Source organism: Octodon degus, unplaced genomic scaffold, assembly GCF_000260255.1.
Source record: "Octodon degus isolate 3935 unplaced genomic scaffold, OctDeg1.0 scaffold00136, whole genome shotgun sequence".
NCBI classification, from domain to species: domain Eukaryota; kingdom Metazoa; phylum Chordata; class Mammalia; order Rodentia; family Octodontidae; genus Octodon; species Octodon degus.
In genome coordinates, this window is record NW_004524712.1 from 907,043 (window position 1) to 921,659 (window position 14,617).

General features: G+C 40.6%; 1 protein-coding gene across 14 annotated transcripts in view; it reads right to left on the reverse strand.

Annotated features, from left to right (window-relative positions):
• The window catches only part of Msantd2 (Myb/SANT DNA binding domain containing 2), a 49,755-nt gene that overhangs the window by 11,255 nt on the left and 23,883 nt on the right, over positions 1–14,617 (reverse strand). For 2 of the 14 annotated variants that reach the window (XR_002818115.1, XM_023701510.1), the window contains 2 exons: positions 6,830–6,919; positions 3,003–3,102 (listed from right to left, as the gene is read on the reverse strand). Coding sequence is in view for 10 of the 14 variants with exons in the window: in XM_023701510.1 (XP_023557278.1) it covers positions 6,863–6,919 (57 nt within the window). In the remaining 4 variants the exon portion in view is untranslated. Of the gene's footprint in view, positions 1–930; positions 992–3,002; positions 6,920–14,617 lie in introns of those variants that run through there. The other 12 variants (XR_002818116.1, XM_023701514.1, XM_023701509.1 and 9 more) reach the window with 10 other exon arrangements.

A 14,617-nucleotide genomic window follows, 5' to 3' on the forward strand; every position in this document is an offset into this window, starting at 1 on the left:
AAAAAAAAAAAAAGGTAACATAAATGTAACAACTGTGTGTGTGTGTGTGTGTGTGCGCGCGTGTGTGTGTGCAGCTCAGCCCAGCCCACCCTGGGGGTGGGGAGCAGGGCTAACATGTGGTGGTCCCTGCACTCTTAGAAAGGTGCTTTAGACCACTGAGCTATCTCACCAGCCCCTGAACTCTTAAAAAGAATATCATGTAGGGTCAGTGGAGGGCCCTATCCTTGAGCTTTTAAAATCCTTTCTCCAATAACTACTTTCTTTTCTGAAGACATAAATTGATCATTTAAGGGCTTGTTCTTTTTTTTTTTTTCTTTTGGTGGAACCGGGTATTGAACTCAGGCCCTTGTGCTTGCCAGGGAAGCACTGATTCCACTGAGCCAGCTCCCCGGCCCCTAGGGCTTGTTTTTTAATTCCCAAACTGTAATGTTTATAAGGCATTTAAGTGTGCCCTCAGCTCTCTGGGCATTTCATCTAGCTCCAAATAAGCTCAAGTCCTGGTGACTCATTTTTATACCTTATTTAAAAATCTGTATTTTTCACATCCACACATGAGTAAACCCCATCAACATGCTTGTTTTTAAGTAGTAATTTATTTCTCACTGCATATAAAATTTCCACCATTTTCATGTCACTGCTGGGAAAAATGCAAACAGGTTGGGTGTAGTGGTACATGCTTATGATGGCGGTACTCAGAAGGCTGGGAGAGGAGGACTGCTGCAGGGCCACCCTGGGCCACGAAGTGAGCTCAAGGCCAGCCTGACTACAACACTAGAACCTGCCTCAAAAAAGTGAAGTAACTAAATAGGAAGAATGAACACATGTGCTTCTTTGTGGTACAGCTGTACTGTCCTAGCAATTGTGGCCTGTCTAGTTACTTTCTGACCCTCCTAGTAGGTAGACACGCTGTGGGAACGTGAAGCTACTTACTGTGCTTCTTCAGAAGACTCTTGTTTAATTTTTAATGTTCTCTTTGTGACAGGTATTTCATCTGAAAAGCAAACATTTTGGAACACATTATATTTTTCTAAGTGGTAGTATACATTTATGTAGATAAGTAGCTATATTTACTGCTCATTTCATACTTTCCTACACCAGACTTTTATTCTGGTGCCCAGTATTGTCTAATGCCAGATTTATATACGTAATTTTTATACAATGATATGCATACATTTATATGCAAGATCAGAAACCAGCTTTGGAGTGGGTGGGAAAAAAAAAACCCAGCTCTACAAGTATAAAATTTTTCAAGGTCACCAATGGATTTCTAGCTAGACGCTCTCAGCTTAATTTCATTGCAAACATGATTTTAAAAGAACAAGAATGAAAATAATTCTGCTCTGTTTACATTTTCTATGTAGGTTTTACAGTGTAACTTTCCCTCAACATCAGGACTGGCATATTCTGCATGTTATTTTTCCCCCTAAGGTTTCATGACTTAACTACGGCAAACATGGTGTTATGGGATACCAAAATCACTTAGCCTTCACTGCTCCCGTGAAATTACGAGGTAATGATCACGTAGCGTTGTGCACTCGTTTTTCTAATGTTTAAGTCTCTTTCTTATACAGTATTAGTGTTATAGTTCTATAGCGTTTTTCTTCTCTTCCTCTTCCAATATTTGAGATTTGTTTCTTTGCGGTTCGTTTGGACATACTATGCAGTTCAGGCTGACCTTGAGCTCACTTTGTAGCCCAGGCACCTCTAAAACTTGTAACTATCCTCCTGTCTCAGCCTCCCAAGTGCTGGGATTACAGGCATGCACCACCATGCCCAGCTGACAATTTACTGTTAATATAAAATGGATGCAACAGAAACCTGATCAGTGATTTCAGGTTATAAATATCAAAATTTATTTATTATTATTATTTTTTTTTTGGTGCAGAGGACCGAACCCAGGGCTTCCAGCTTGCTAGGCAAGCATTCTATCACTGAGCCAAATCCCCAGCCCCTCATAATTTAGATGTGATGGCCAGGACTTTCACTTTCTACTGGAATAACTTTCCTGTATATATGAATTGTTCTAGCTATTACTGGGGTAGGATCCCTTAAGAAATTCGAAGGAACATGATCATCAATGCAATCTAGACAACACTTCTTTTCTTTTCTTTTTTCTTTCTTTTTTTTTTTTTTTTGGTGGCTGGGTCAGCCCACCCTGGGGGCAGGGTTGGTACGGTATGTGGTACCAGGGATTGAACCGCATCCCTGTGCTTTGCCTAAGCTAGCCTAAGAAGGCGCTTTAGACCACTGAGCTACCTCACAGGCCCAACAGTTCTTTTCAATGTAAGTCATTTTTTGTTTAGACTCCAATCGGGGAAACGACCTTTCCCAAATGACAGGCAAAGAAAGAAAACTTTGGACTGAGGGAAAGAAAAGACAGATTCACTTACAGCATTGGGCCTACAGTCAGTATTCGTTGGCAGCAACCTTAAAATTAGGAGGTACAGGATATTTAGCATCATCTAAGATTCTACCGGCTACTGAGCCTCCTTGTATAGCTCAGAACTAGGATTCTTCTAGCCTTAGGAATCTTGATAATATTCAAATCATCAAGCATTAGTTGCCTGTTTAAGGATAAACCGAGAGGGCTGGCCAAATAGCTCAGTGGATTAAAGCACCTGTGCAGGCGGAGGAGCCAAGGGTTCAATCCCCAGGCCTGCCACGCCGGCCCTGATCCCAGGGCGCACTGAGGTGCAGCTGAGACTGGGTGTGGTGGTGCACGCCTGTAATCCCAGCTCCTGGGAGGTCTGATCTAGTAGTGAGACCCTGAACACTCTGTAGACCCTTCCCTAAAAAAATAAAATAAAATAAAAAATAAAACAGGACAAACCAAGGAGGTCCACATTCCCCCAAACAGATGGTGATACGCCTTGTGATGACAGTGAGAACGGTATCAGAAAACATCACAGATAAGAAGTGTTGCATATACCAGTTAGACAGACAGACAGACACGCACACACACACACACACACACAAGTTCTCATATGCATTGGCTTTCTTACCCAAATCCTGATCTGTTGGGTAGCCATGGAGATCCTGACTGTGGTTTCCCCAGTCCTCCTGTGAATAGTCCTCCATAGTGCTGCCATCTGACTCCAGCTCCTGGTACAAGCCACTACTGTTAATAAGTACAGGCTGGCAGGGCTGAGCATCCCATCCTCCCTGACCAAACACCTGTTCCAACTGTTCAAATGTGTAACTGCTCTTTCTTTTCCCAACACCATGTTCTTTCACCCGACTGTAACACCTGCGAAGGGTCTAAGACACAAAGTCTTTTGTTATTCTTTAAAGCTGTACTTCCTCTTCCAGATACGGACCACAGATATTAATTACTATTAGACAGACACAGACAGACAAACACAAACACATTGTTACAGGATTACTAGATTTCAAATTCATTATATTAGAAAAATACTAATTTAGCATTTACTCAAACATGTTATAATTCAAACAATTACTTTTGCAATTAATTATCCATTAAACAACAAGAAACATTACAACATTATTGCATGTACCCCATATACATTTTATACCCCCTCCCCCATTTAAAAAAGACTAAGGGGGGGAAAAAAAACCAAGAAATACCAGCCAGCCAATAGGATGCACACCTGCCACAGAAGAGGGAGATCTGCTATGGTTCCCAGAATTTGGAAAAAGTGAAGGAAGGAGGAGGACAGAGAGAAGGATTTCCCAAAGCAAAGAATAGTTTCCTTATTGTTAAGAAAGAAATGCAGAGTTTAAAAAAAAAAAAAAAAAAAACTGCCTAAACAAACTACTTCATAAAGCTTAGTATTTATTTACATAGTCTATTCTTTACTAATTCACTGTCTTTGTGGAAGCTGCTAAATTTAATACAGAAGTCAAGTCAACAACACAAATTCCCAGTCTCACATGTCAATGATCAAGAGGCAGTACACTAATTAATACCAGCAAATATAAAAATAATACCTACATACAGTTTACTAGTCAACCAATTCAAACTAAACAAACAACCAAACAAGACCAATCTTCCCTTTTTCTAAAGGGAAGATGAGGTAAGAAAAGTGTATTACTTCCTTTTCTGCCACATACATACAACAAATTATCAAATAAGTCCATAAATAAACCTAAATTTTATTATATTGTACAATCCTTCAATTTTCCCATGATCTTTATTTCTAATGCATGCTTCTGGTTACTAGCCCAGTTTCCTGAGTAAATTTCCATCTTAAGGTATCTTATGTGGTATCATTGAAGCTAAAAAATTAGTCCCAGCTTCTAAATTTAGTCACATTAAGGTTTTACTCCACCTCTGCTTCCTTTTGTTCCTTCTAATCTCCCATCAGTTCTTGGGTTTCACTCAGAATTTTCTTGAGATCCTTTTCCCTAGTAAGTTCCAAATATTACCTAACTCAACTATATAAACGAAGTTTACCTCTGACTTAATTTATAGGCACTAGTATGACTATAAAGTTTTCCAAAAACTGAGATTACTTTCCATAAGTCAATATATTACCCACTAAAAAAACTCTCAACACTTCACAGATCTTCTGTGAAAGTTCATTACCTTTAAATCACAGACGACAACCTACAAGATACTCTGTCAAATATTTTTCAGACTTATTCCTGGGGACCAGGAATGATGATAGGCAATGTAACAAGAACATGACACATACGATCTTCCTCAGACATAAACAGAGCAAGAATTAGTCACCTGCCTTAAAACCAACCGGGCTGCCTCTAGCACAAGTACCTGACCTAGCCTCCCTTTCTGGAGACTTCTCTTGGTACCCCAAATGATGTTCAGAACTGAGATGTCCGATAATATATTTTAAAAGTGTTTCTTCTTTCTTTTCATAAAGGACAGCCATAACCACATTAAACATTAATTTTTTAGAATCCAGACACATGAACTTGGGAAATGTGTGTCTCATGATGGAAGGAGACAGATGCCGTAGCAATCTCATCTGTCTACGTACTCCCCTTTCCCAGCACCCTCTGCCCTCCTTGCAGGGACTGGAATCTGAATTACAAACATCGCCTGCCAATTTATTTTTATCTCATTATGTCTAGCTTCTGACTCCAAGAACACCCCAACCACGCGTTTCAACTCCATCAAGGTCCATAAATGGAGAGTCCCGACCCTGTCCCTTTCACCCTTCCAAGGCCATAAATGGAGATGGAAACTGTGCCACTGTTCAGTTCATTAGGCAGCCTAAAGAAAAGCACTTAGCACACAAAAGCCTAACTAAGTCCACTGAGCTCTGCCACTGAGAGTTAAATTCACAAATCAAGAAATAAAACCGATATTCTTTCAAGGAAAGGTGTCACACTTGCGAATAAATGAAACAAGCACCAATTTTTTAAACTAAGCCAAAAATTTTTGATAATGTATGTGGAGGGAAACAAGACTCTATCTCTGGGAAACCATCAAAAAGTTAAAAGTTTCATTTGGTTTATATAATTGTAAATACTGAAACTAGCAATATTTAGTGGCTATATAGAAGAGTCAGGTGATACATTTTATGTTTCACCATAAAAAGCTAATGGATCCTGGCACCTCTTATAAGTATAGTTTTGTAAAACATTTTTACAGTGCAGTATACTGATATGTAAAATATCTTAAGTGGTGCCTGAAAAGGTAACTCCTAAATCCATACTATAGTAATCTGATGTGTTGCAATAATGTTTAAAAGATTTTCAAATTGATTTTAACTCTCTCAAGATATAAATACATATAAGCAGTAACTTCTGGTTTCAATAAAGACCACCAACCTAAGTCTGTTAAATATATCACATCAACCTGAAAAAGAATTTAAACATCACTACTACTGTAAAGAAAACAGGATTTAAACTTGAGAGCTCAGAAATGGATAAAAAAGGATGTATAGAGAGCATTTAATTCTTATCACCCACAGTAAATCAGAAGACAACACATTCTACACTCATTAACCAATGCATGTAACTAAAAGAATGGTTATCTGTATCTGCAGTCTTAAATAAGCCAACTTAAAAACCTACTCTAAGCTGAGATTATAATGTTCCAGATTCAAGGAAAAAAGAGTCATCTTCTGTCCCAGACAGCTATAAATTCCAATACAACCTCAATTTGGCTTTCTTGGACAGCCACATCCTACTCAACAAAACCTTCCTTTACCTTACTCATCTTAGAATTTCATAGTAACTTAAGCTCTGATCGCTTTCATGTAGGTCTTGGGGAAAGTGGAAACCATGCTTAAAATTATTAAAGACCATACTGTGCACAATTAAAAGTTGTAACATCTGTTATCAGAAATTTTGGGGGTAAGGTGATATTGTTTGTGTCTCCTCCCTGGAGGAAAAGATGTGCGGCAAGGAGGACACAGCTAAAGTAAAGGGAAGTTCATCGATGGGTGAACATGAGAAGTTCATCGATATCTGACTTGGAAGAAGTGCCAGGATATTGTTCACTAAAAATTCAACCATTCTAAGTGTTTTTAACAACTACAAAAGGAAGAGAACCAGTAGAAAGATTTGCAAATGCCCCCATTACCAAAGCAGGGAGAAAAATAAGATGGCTGACAAATGACAATTTATAGGACAGAATGAAAGTTTTGTTGAAGTTTAAGAGTAAAGAAAATGAGAGAATAAAAAGATGGCATTCATTGTGGATGAATATACGGGCAGCCTGGGGAGGTGGACAGGTAAACAAAGGCAGGAGTTCTAGAGTGGCAGGATTGGGGATTTAACGGCAGCAATGCAGAGAAAGACCCAGGGTTACAGTACACGTAACATTAAATACAGTGCACAATGCAGCTATCTTGCCAAAGTAAGCAAATCCAGTATTGGGTTGTGTAAGCAGAGGAATCACATGTAAGCTATGCAGGTGGCTCTTCCTCTCTAGTCAGCACCGGTGAGGCCACAGCTGGAGCACAGCATTCAGTTCTGGGCATCGAACCAGCTACAAGAGAGGGAAATTGTAGAGTTCAGAAAAGGGCAAATAAAATAATGAAAGGTTTGGAAAATAAGATCTATAAGCAGGGCCAGTGGTTTCATCAAAGCCCTTCCTGACATTATTAAGCTACTTTTGGGGTGAGATTGTGGTTTCTTTCCCTTCAGTCTCCTCCACTCCCTCCTTCCACTTTCAGGAAACAGGAAGAATTAAGTTCTTCCCTGGTACTGCAAAGTAGGAAGCAAACTAAATCATACACGCATAGATCAACCAGTTCTACTGCTGGCTCAATATTTTTAATCAAAGTATCTTCCATTTCATACAATCATAAAATAATAATCTTGACAAAAACCACAGCTCTAATTGAACTGAGTAGAACAGAGCATCTACTGGGGATGAACAGAAATAGGGCATCGAGCTGTGTGTGCTGTGTGTTTAGAAAACACTGGCTTGATCAGCCTATGATGTCAGATGAAAAATAAAGTCAATCTGCAGGGAGGACAGCTTAGTTTCAACAGCAAGAAACAATGTTATAAGAAAAAAAAAAAAAAAAAAAAAGCAACGATCGGAAGAGCACACGTCTGAACTCCAGTCACGCCGCAACATCTCGTATGCCGTCTTCTAGAAAAAAAAAAAAAAAAAAAAGCAACGAAACAGATTTTCAACTGTAGTCATCAAGTTGGCCACACTAGAATGGATTTCATACTTAGCCCTCTGCCAACTGCACATAATAATTTCTTTCACCCAAGTGATTAAATAAAGAATACATTTATTTGCAAGCAAAGCCTTAAAAAATTCACATGTACTCTATGGGAAAGTTACACTGAGGGTTAGTCCCCAATGACTGTGAAAAACTTATTTAGACTAAGGCAATGGGTATGTTGGAACAACAGAAATCTTTGAAAAATAGATCATTTTTCTTTAACATCACACTCCTGCAGCTATTATTACTTGCTCTTAGTTAACTGAGGCAACAGTTTAAAACACTACATTTAATATTTTTAAGACTCAACATCTCTTTAATTATCTGTACTTTGTTACTGAGCATGAAAACAGAAACCAAAAAACCTTAAAACATAGAATAAACACATTTGTGCACAGTAAGAGAGATCTTAAGAATCCAGTATAAATCACAGCACATAACTTGACACAGAGCTATAACCAATGATGAGAAAGGCACCTAAGGCAAGACCACGTGGGGCTGTCACAACATTTACCATCCATTCTGTTAGATTTTAGGTACATTAAACATGGCCAATTGATTTGGCGATTGCCTTCAGTCAACTGGTGCACCTATGGCTTGCGCGCCACAGCAGGTTGTCCATTACAACTGAAAGCTCTAAAAGCTCCATCATCTAGACTAAGTCCTTTATAGTTAACTAAAAGAAAAATTTCAGCAGAACAAAACCAAAAAGCAAAGTATAGCAATTTTATTTCACACTCTCAATTCTTAGTACTATAGAGTTTTAGCAAAGAAAAACAAAATACTACAGCCTGGGGAGATAGCTGAGTAGTATAGGCACTTGGCCTGGCAAGCGCAAGGGCCTGAGTTCAATCCCTGGTTCCACACACACAAAAAAAGTTTCACTCTTGAATCTTTTTTTATCTCTAGCACAGAGGTTCTTCTTAATCTTTTCAGGTCATAGATCCACTCCTTGGAAAAATGTACGCATACACCAATTGTTTAACGAACCTACACAAGAAGCTCAGCTTAGAAAGGTCTGCTTTATACTATGTCAGTTTTTCTTTCATGAAAGGTTTTAACACATTAATCAGAAATCCTAAAATAAAGTGAATTTAATTTGTAATTTGTGAATAGGTGCTCTAAAAACTGGCACAACCAATTTAAATACAATTAACCAATTTGCCCAGTATCCTGCTCATTTAGATAAAACACACTAGATTTCTCAGTTCTGTGAGACAGGGTCTCACTGTGTAGTGTAGGCTGCCTCTGCACTCACTAGGTAGCCCAGCCTGGCCCTGAATTTGCAGTAATCCTTCTGCCTCAGACTCCCAGTGCTGGGATTACAGGATGCGCACCACCACACCCAGCATGATAAAACACATTTTGAGCCAGGCGTGGGGGAAGCACACCTGTAATCCCAGCACTTGGGAGACTGAGGCAGGAAGACCTTGCAAGTTCAAGATGAGCCTGGGCTACAAAGTGAGCTCAAGGCCAGCTAAGCTGCACAGTGAGACCCTGTCTCAAAAAGACAAACAAAAAATAACAACAATAAAAAAAAAAATTGAACTTCCCTTAAGAAGTTAACTTAGTCAAACCTACCTTTCATTTGCTTCTTTTTCTTTTGTTTTTCTATTAGCTTTCCCTCACAATACATGCATTAATCAACTGTTTCTTTTTTTATGAGTATATATTTGTGACACACAATGATTACATTCACCTTGGTGAACTGGTACATACAACTTTCCTTTTTAATTAAAAAGGTCCTCTCACTACACTGACCAGGCTGGCCCCTTCAGAGCACAAGGGATGTACCTGCCTGATCTCTCATGTAACTAAGACTACCACAGGTGCCCACCACCATGCCCAGCACTGCTATTTCTTGAAGGAAATAATTTCTATCAATAAAAGCAAATGGGGAAAAAAAAAAAAAAAAAAAGGCATATGGGGCCGGTGAGACAGCTCAGTGGACTAAGTGCCTGCTTAGGCATGTACAGGGACCTTGGTTTGATCCCTGGCACCACAGGCTGTGCCAGCCCTGGCCCCAGAGCAGGCTGAGTGGCCAGAGTCCAGGCATAGTGGCGCATGCCTGTAATCCCAGCTCTGGGAAAGCTGAAAACAGGATCACTATGAATCCAAGCTACACAGTGAGACCCCGTAACAACCAGATACATTTAAGGAAAAAAAAAAAGGCAGATAAAGATTCAACTTTAGTCTTCAGAGCAAAGCAGTATTTTTCAGCAAGAAATCTTTTTCTGAAGACCTAATTAAGTAATATTAAAAACTATTTTATGATGCTGCTTATCTGTTCTAATTGTATCCCACAGTATTTGATCATCATTTATTTATTTTTTTATTTTTGATCATCATTTATTGATGTATCAATCCAGATGCTAAATTACTTAAGGTACTAACTTGAAATGGGAAAATCTATACATCAAGAAAAAAAGGGGCCGGGGAGATGGCTCAGTGGAATAAGTGCTTCCCTGGCAAGAGCAAGCGCCTGAGTTCAATCCCCGGTTCTGAAAAAAAAAAAAAAAGAAAGAAAGAAAGTATAGGTAGGGGCCAGGGAGCTGGCTCAGTAGAATAAGCATTTTCCTAGCAAGCACAAGGGCCTGAATTCAATTGCTGGTTCTGAAAAAAAAGAAAGAAAGAAAAAAAGTATAGGGGCCAGGGAGATGGCTCAGTGGAATAAGCATTTCCCTGGCAAGCACAAGGGCCTGAGTTCAATCGCTGGTTCCGCAAAAGAAAAAAAAATTATTTGGGGGCCTGCCCATTAGCGCAGTTGGTTCAGTGCCTGCTTTAACAAAGCAGTCAGGCTCAAGATGCTCTGGTTCAAACCCAGTCTCTCCCAGGAAACCAGAGATGCAAAAAAAAAGAAAAAAAAAAGTGTAACAAATTGCCTCTTCAATACCTTCCTGGGGGCTGGGACGATAGCTCAGTACAATAAGCACTTGCCTGGCAAATGCAGGGTCCTGAGTTCAATCCCCAGTACCAAAAAAAAAACCAAAACAAAACAAAAAAAAACTTCCTGGGTGGTCTCACCACTAAAGTCTCACATCTTCCACACAGGCAGTGTTCACACTAATTAAGGCCTTCCCCCAAGAGAATCACAGCCTCTTCTATTACTCCATCGCAACTGTATGTAGTGCTCACTGATATATTAACTAGTAAAAAAATGGGCCTCCACCTTTGCCCTTATCTGACTTCCCCACAGCTGATACTCATCATCCTCTATTCACATCACTACACTTGCCAAACGTCACTATACAATTTATTGTGCAATCTACTGACCTACAGGGGTGTCTCAGTTACTTTTTACTTGTTGCTGGGACAAAATACCTGACACCCAGAATTAAGGAAGCAAAGGTTTATTTGTTTTGGTTTGGTTTTTAAAATTTATTTATTTTTTTATTTGTGTGTGTGTGTGGCCAGCTCAGCCCACCAGGGGGCGGGACTGGCTAGCATGTGGTGCTGGGGGATTGAACCGCAGTCCATGTGCTTTGCTAAACTTGTTCTAAGTAGGTGCCTTAGACCACTGAGCCATCTCACCAGCCCCGGAAAGGTTTGTTTAGCTCAGTTAGCGGAGGTTTCAGTTGACACTCAGCTGGCTCCAAGGCTGAGTGACACATGGCAGAGGGCAGTGGTTCATGATGACAGAAAAGAACGAAGGGAGGAACAGCAGCTGCAGCAGCCAGGAAGCCTTGCTCCCTCCCTCATATTGTATGCAGATTACCACCCAGGGCAGGGTAGCACTCACACCCATAATCCCTGCACTGCATCATGAATTAATTACAAAATCTAGAAGCCACCCCAAAGACTGCATGAGGCTTTGGGGGGTCAACTAGACACAAACCCTAGCATCCTGCCCCTGGTGACCTAAAGACTCATGTACATCCCTTTATGTAAAAGCCATTTTAGTCCATCTCTAAGAATTGCCGAAGTCCTAACAGTTTTAGAATTGCTGAAAAGTCCAAATCCCAAGTCTCTTTCAAGATCTAAGGCAAACTCTTAGCTGTGAACCCCTGCACAAATGAAAAGGGAAACACTTCCAACATTCAATGGCAAAAGATAAAATTACTATTCCAAAAGTTATAAACATCAGGATACCAAGCATTGGGACCAAACCAAATCCAAAATCCAGAAGGGTAAACACTAAGTCCTGTACTTCCATATGAAATCCAAAGCAATTCTGTGGTAAACTGTGAGCTCCATGTGGCTCCACTTCTACGGCACTTTTGGTGGTAGCTCCCATGGCTTCTCTCTGGGGCCAGCTTTGCTCCTTCCTTGCAGCTTTCTTCAGACAATCCACATTCCTAGCTTTTCCAAACATCTGGTGTTTCCACTGCATATTAGGCTTCATATATTGCCCTCTCAGGGGCACATTGCCTGGCCTCCCAGGTCTTCTGAAATCTAGGTAGAAGTCTTAATCTCAAAACCCTTAAATTCTGCAGGAACTTAAAACCAAGGCCAGGTGGGTGATGCCATGGTCTGATGCCAACTGGAGCAGTAGCCAGGTTTTTTTCTCTCTTGGCTGTAGTGGTTGAGTGCCTAGATTGCTGAGCACTATGAACCTGATTCCAAGGAACAAATTCTCTTACAACGCTGCCATTCTAAAACATGGCATGCTGAGGATTCTACCCAATGCAAAGTCCCTCACCCTTGCAGTTCTGAGGCTGGAAAAGGTGGAGACATGCTGCCTCCTGTGATGCCCTCAGGCTATCTTTTCATTCTCTTGCTTCTTCTCCACAGTGGAGATCCTCTCAGCTCTATCTCTGCAGTCGATAGCTTTATTGGCATTTCCTTTCTGGCCAAACTCAAAACATTTCAAATCTTCCTTCTGGGTTCTTTGCTCTTCATTCTCATTAATCTGACTAAAAGCCCCAGCAATGGCCATACCACTGCCTCAACATTAGACTGCCTTGAAATTTCTTTTGCAAGATTAATCAGTCGGCCATGCTTAATTTCAGTCTCAGGCAGTATCTGGCCATGAACAAAATTCAGACAAACTTTCTGCAAAACCATATCACAAATCATCTGGAGTCCAACACCAACGTAGTGTTTCTTCCCAAAAGAAACCTTCCCAGCCTGGTCTTTACAGGAAGGATTTCTACCAGCATTCTGTCTACCAGAATTTTCCATACCGAACAGCTGAAGGCATTCTAGTAGTTCTCTTGTAGGCAACATCTCTGAACCTTTACTGTCTTTTCCCATATGCCATTCCCAAAGGCCCTTCGACAACAGTCAGGCAGTCACAGCAACAACCCCACTCCTGGTACCAAATTCTGTCTCAGTTACTTTTTACCAGTTGCTGGGACAAAATACCTTAACACCCAGAACCCAGAATTAAGGAAATGGTTATTTGGCTCATAGTTAATGGAGGTTTCAGTCCATACTCAGCTGGCTTCAAGGCAGTGACACATGACAGAAAACAATAAAGAAGAAAGTGAGGAGCAGCAGCTGGGCTGCTAGCAAGCCTCTCTCCCCTCCTTACATTGTAATGCAGATAACCCAGGACAGGGATAGCCCTCATACCCATAATCCCCACACTGGATCATGAATTAATCATAAATTTTCACCCCAATGACTGCACGAGGTGTTAGGGGGACAATGAGACACAAACCATAACAAGGGATTAAGTGGAATGTCAAGGGTTTAAGGGCCGGGGAGATGGCACAGTAGAATAAGTGCTTCCCTGGCAAGCGCAAGGGCCTGAGTTCAATCCCCAGTTCCTCAAAAAAACAAAACAAAAAAAAGTTTGGTTCAAGGGTTTAATTGCAAACCAGGGTCTAGCGAAATTTGGGGTGGATAAAAGAACTATAAAGAGCATTTAGACTAACCTCTGATTTAACAAATGAAAAAACAAAGCCCAAAGATGAGTATTCTTTCAAATGGAACTTTGGATATGAAAATGAATAAATGCAGGGGCCGGAGAGATGGTTCAGTAGAAGAAGTGCTTCCCTGGCAAGTGCAAGGATCTGAGTTCAATCCCTGGTTCCACAAAAAAGAATAAATGCCAATGCCACTCAAAATTCTGATGTGGCCTAAGAAACTATTTTACTAAATTGTAAACCCCATGGAGAGGTTTATCATGTTTGTCTCTACTTGCCTCTGCCTAGTAGAATGCCAGGCACACAAGAACTATTCCATATATAAAAATATAATTATATGTACATATAATTTTGTGTATAGATAGATAGATAGATACAGTTTTTTTTGTTGTTGGTGTTTTTTTTGTTTTTTTTTTTTAATTTCAGGGAAGGGTTTACAGGGGTGTTCAGAGTCTCACTACTAGAGCGGACTCAGTGATTTGCTTGTTTACAGCCTTCTGAGAGGTGGGATTACAGGCATACACCACCATACCCAGTCTCAATCGCCCTTTCAGCAGGCCCCAGGGGCACGGCCAGCACAGCAGGCCCAGAGATCGAACCCCTGGCCCCTGCGCCTGCTTGCAGGCGCTTTAATCTGCTGAGCTATTTGGCTGGCCCTTATCATAAAGCTTTTAACACTATACTTTCCATACTTCACATGGATAATTCATTCACATAAATATTTCAGATTATCAGCAACAATGTAAAACTCATACTTAGTATGTTTATGTGTAGGAGCTTCTCTGGGATTCAAGAATCTTTCTAGACATAGGATCATAAATGCTTCTCTACAAGATAGGTCAAAAAATTATAGTGAAGGGCCAGCCAGATAGCTCAGTGGACTAAAACGCCTGCTTAGGCAGAGTGTAGTGGCCAGGGTTCAATCCCCAGCATTCAGTGCTGGCCCCGCCCCCACGGCAGGCTGAGACAGCGATTGAGACTAGGCATGGTTGCTCACGCTTGTAATCCCAGCACTTGGGAGGCTGAAAACAAGAGATCACTACAAGTCTGATCTACATAGTGAAATCCTGTAGACCCTGTACTAAATACATTAAAAAAAAAAAAAAAATTTAGGGCCTAGGAGATGGCTCAGTAGAATAAGAGCTTGCCTGGCAAGCACAAGGGCCCGAGTTCAATTCCCGGTTCTGCAAAAAA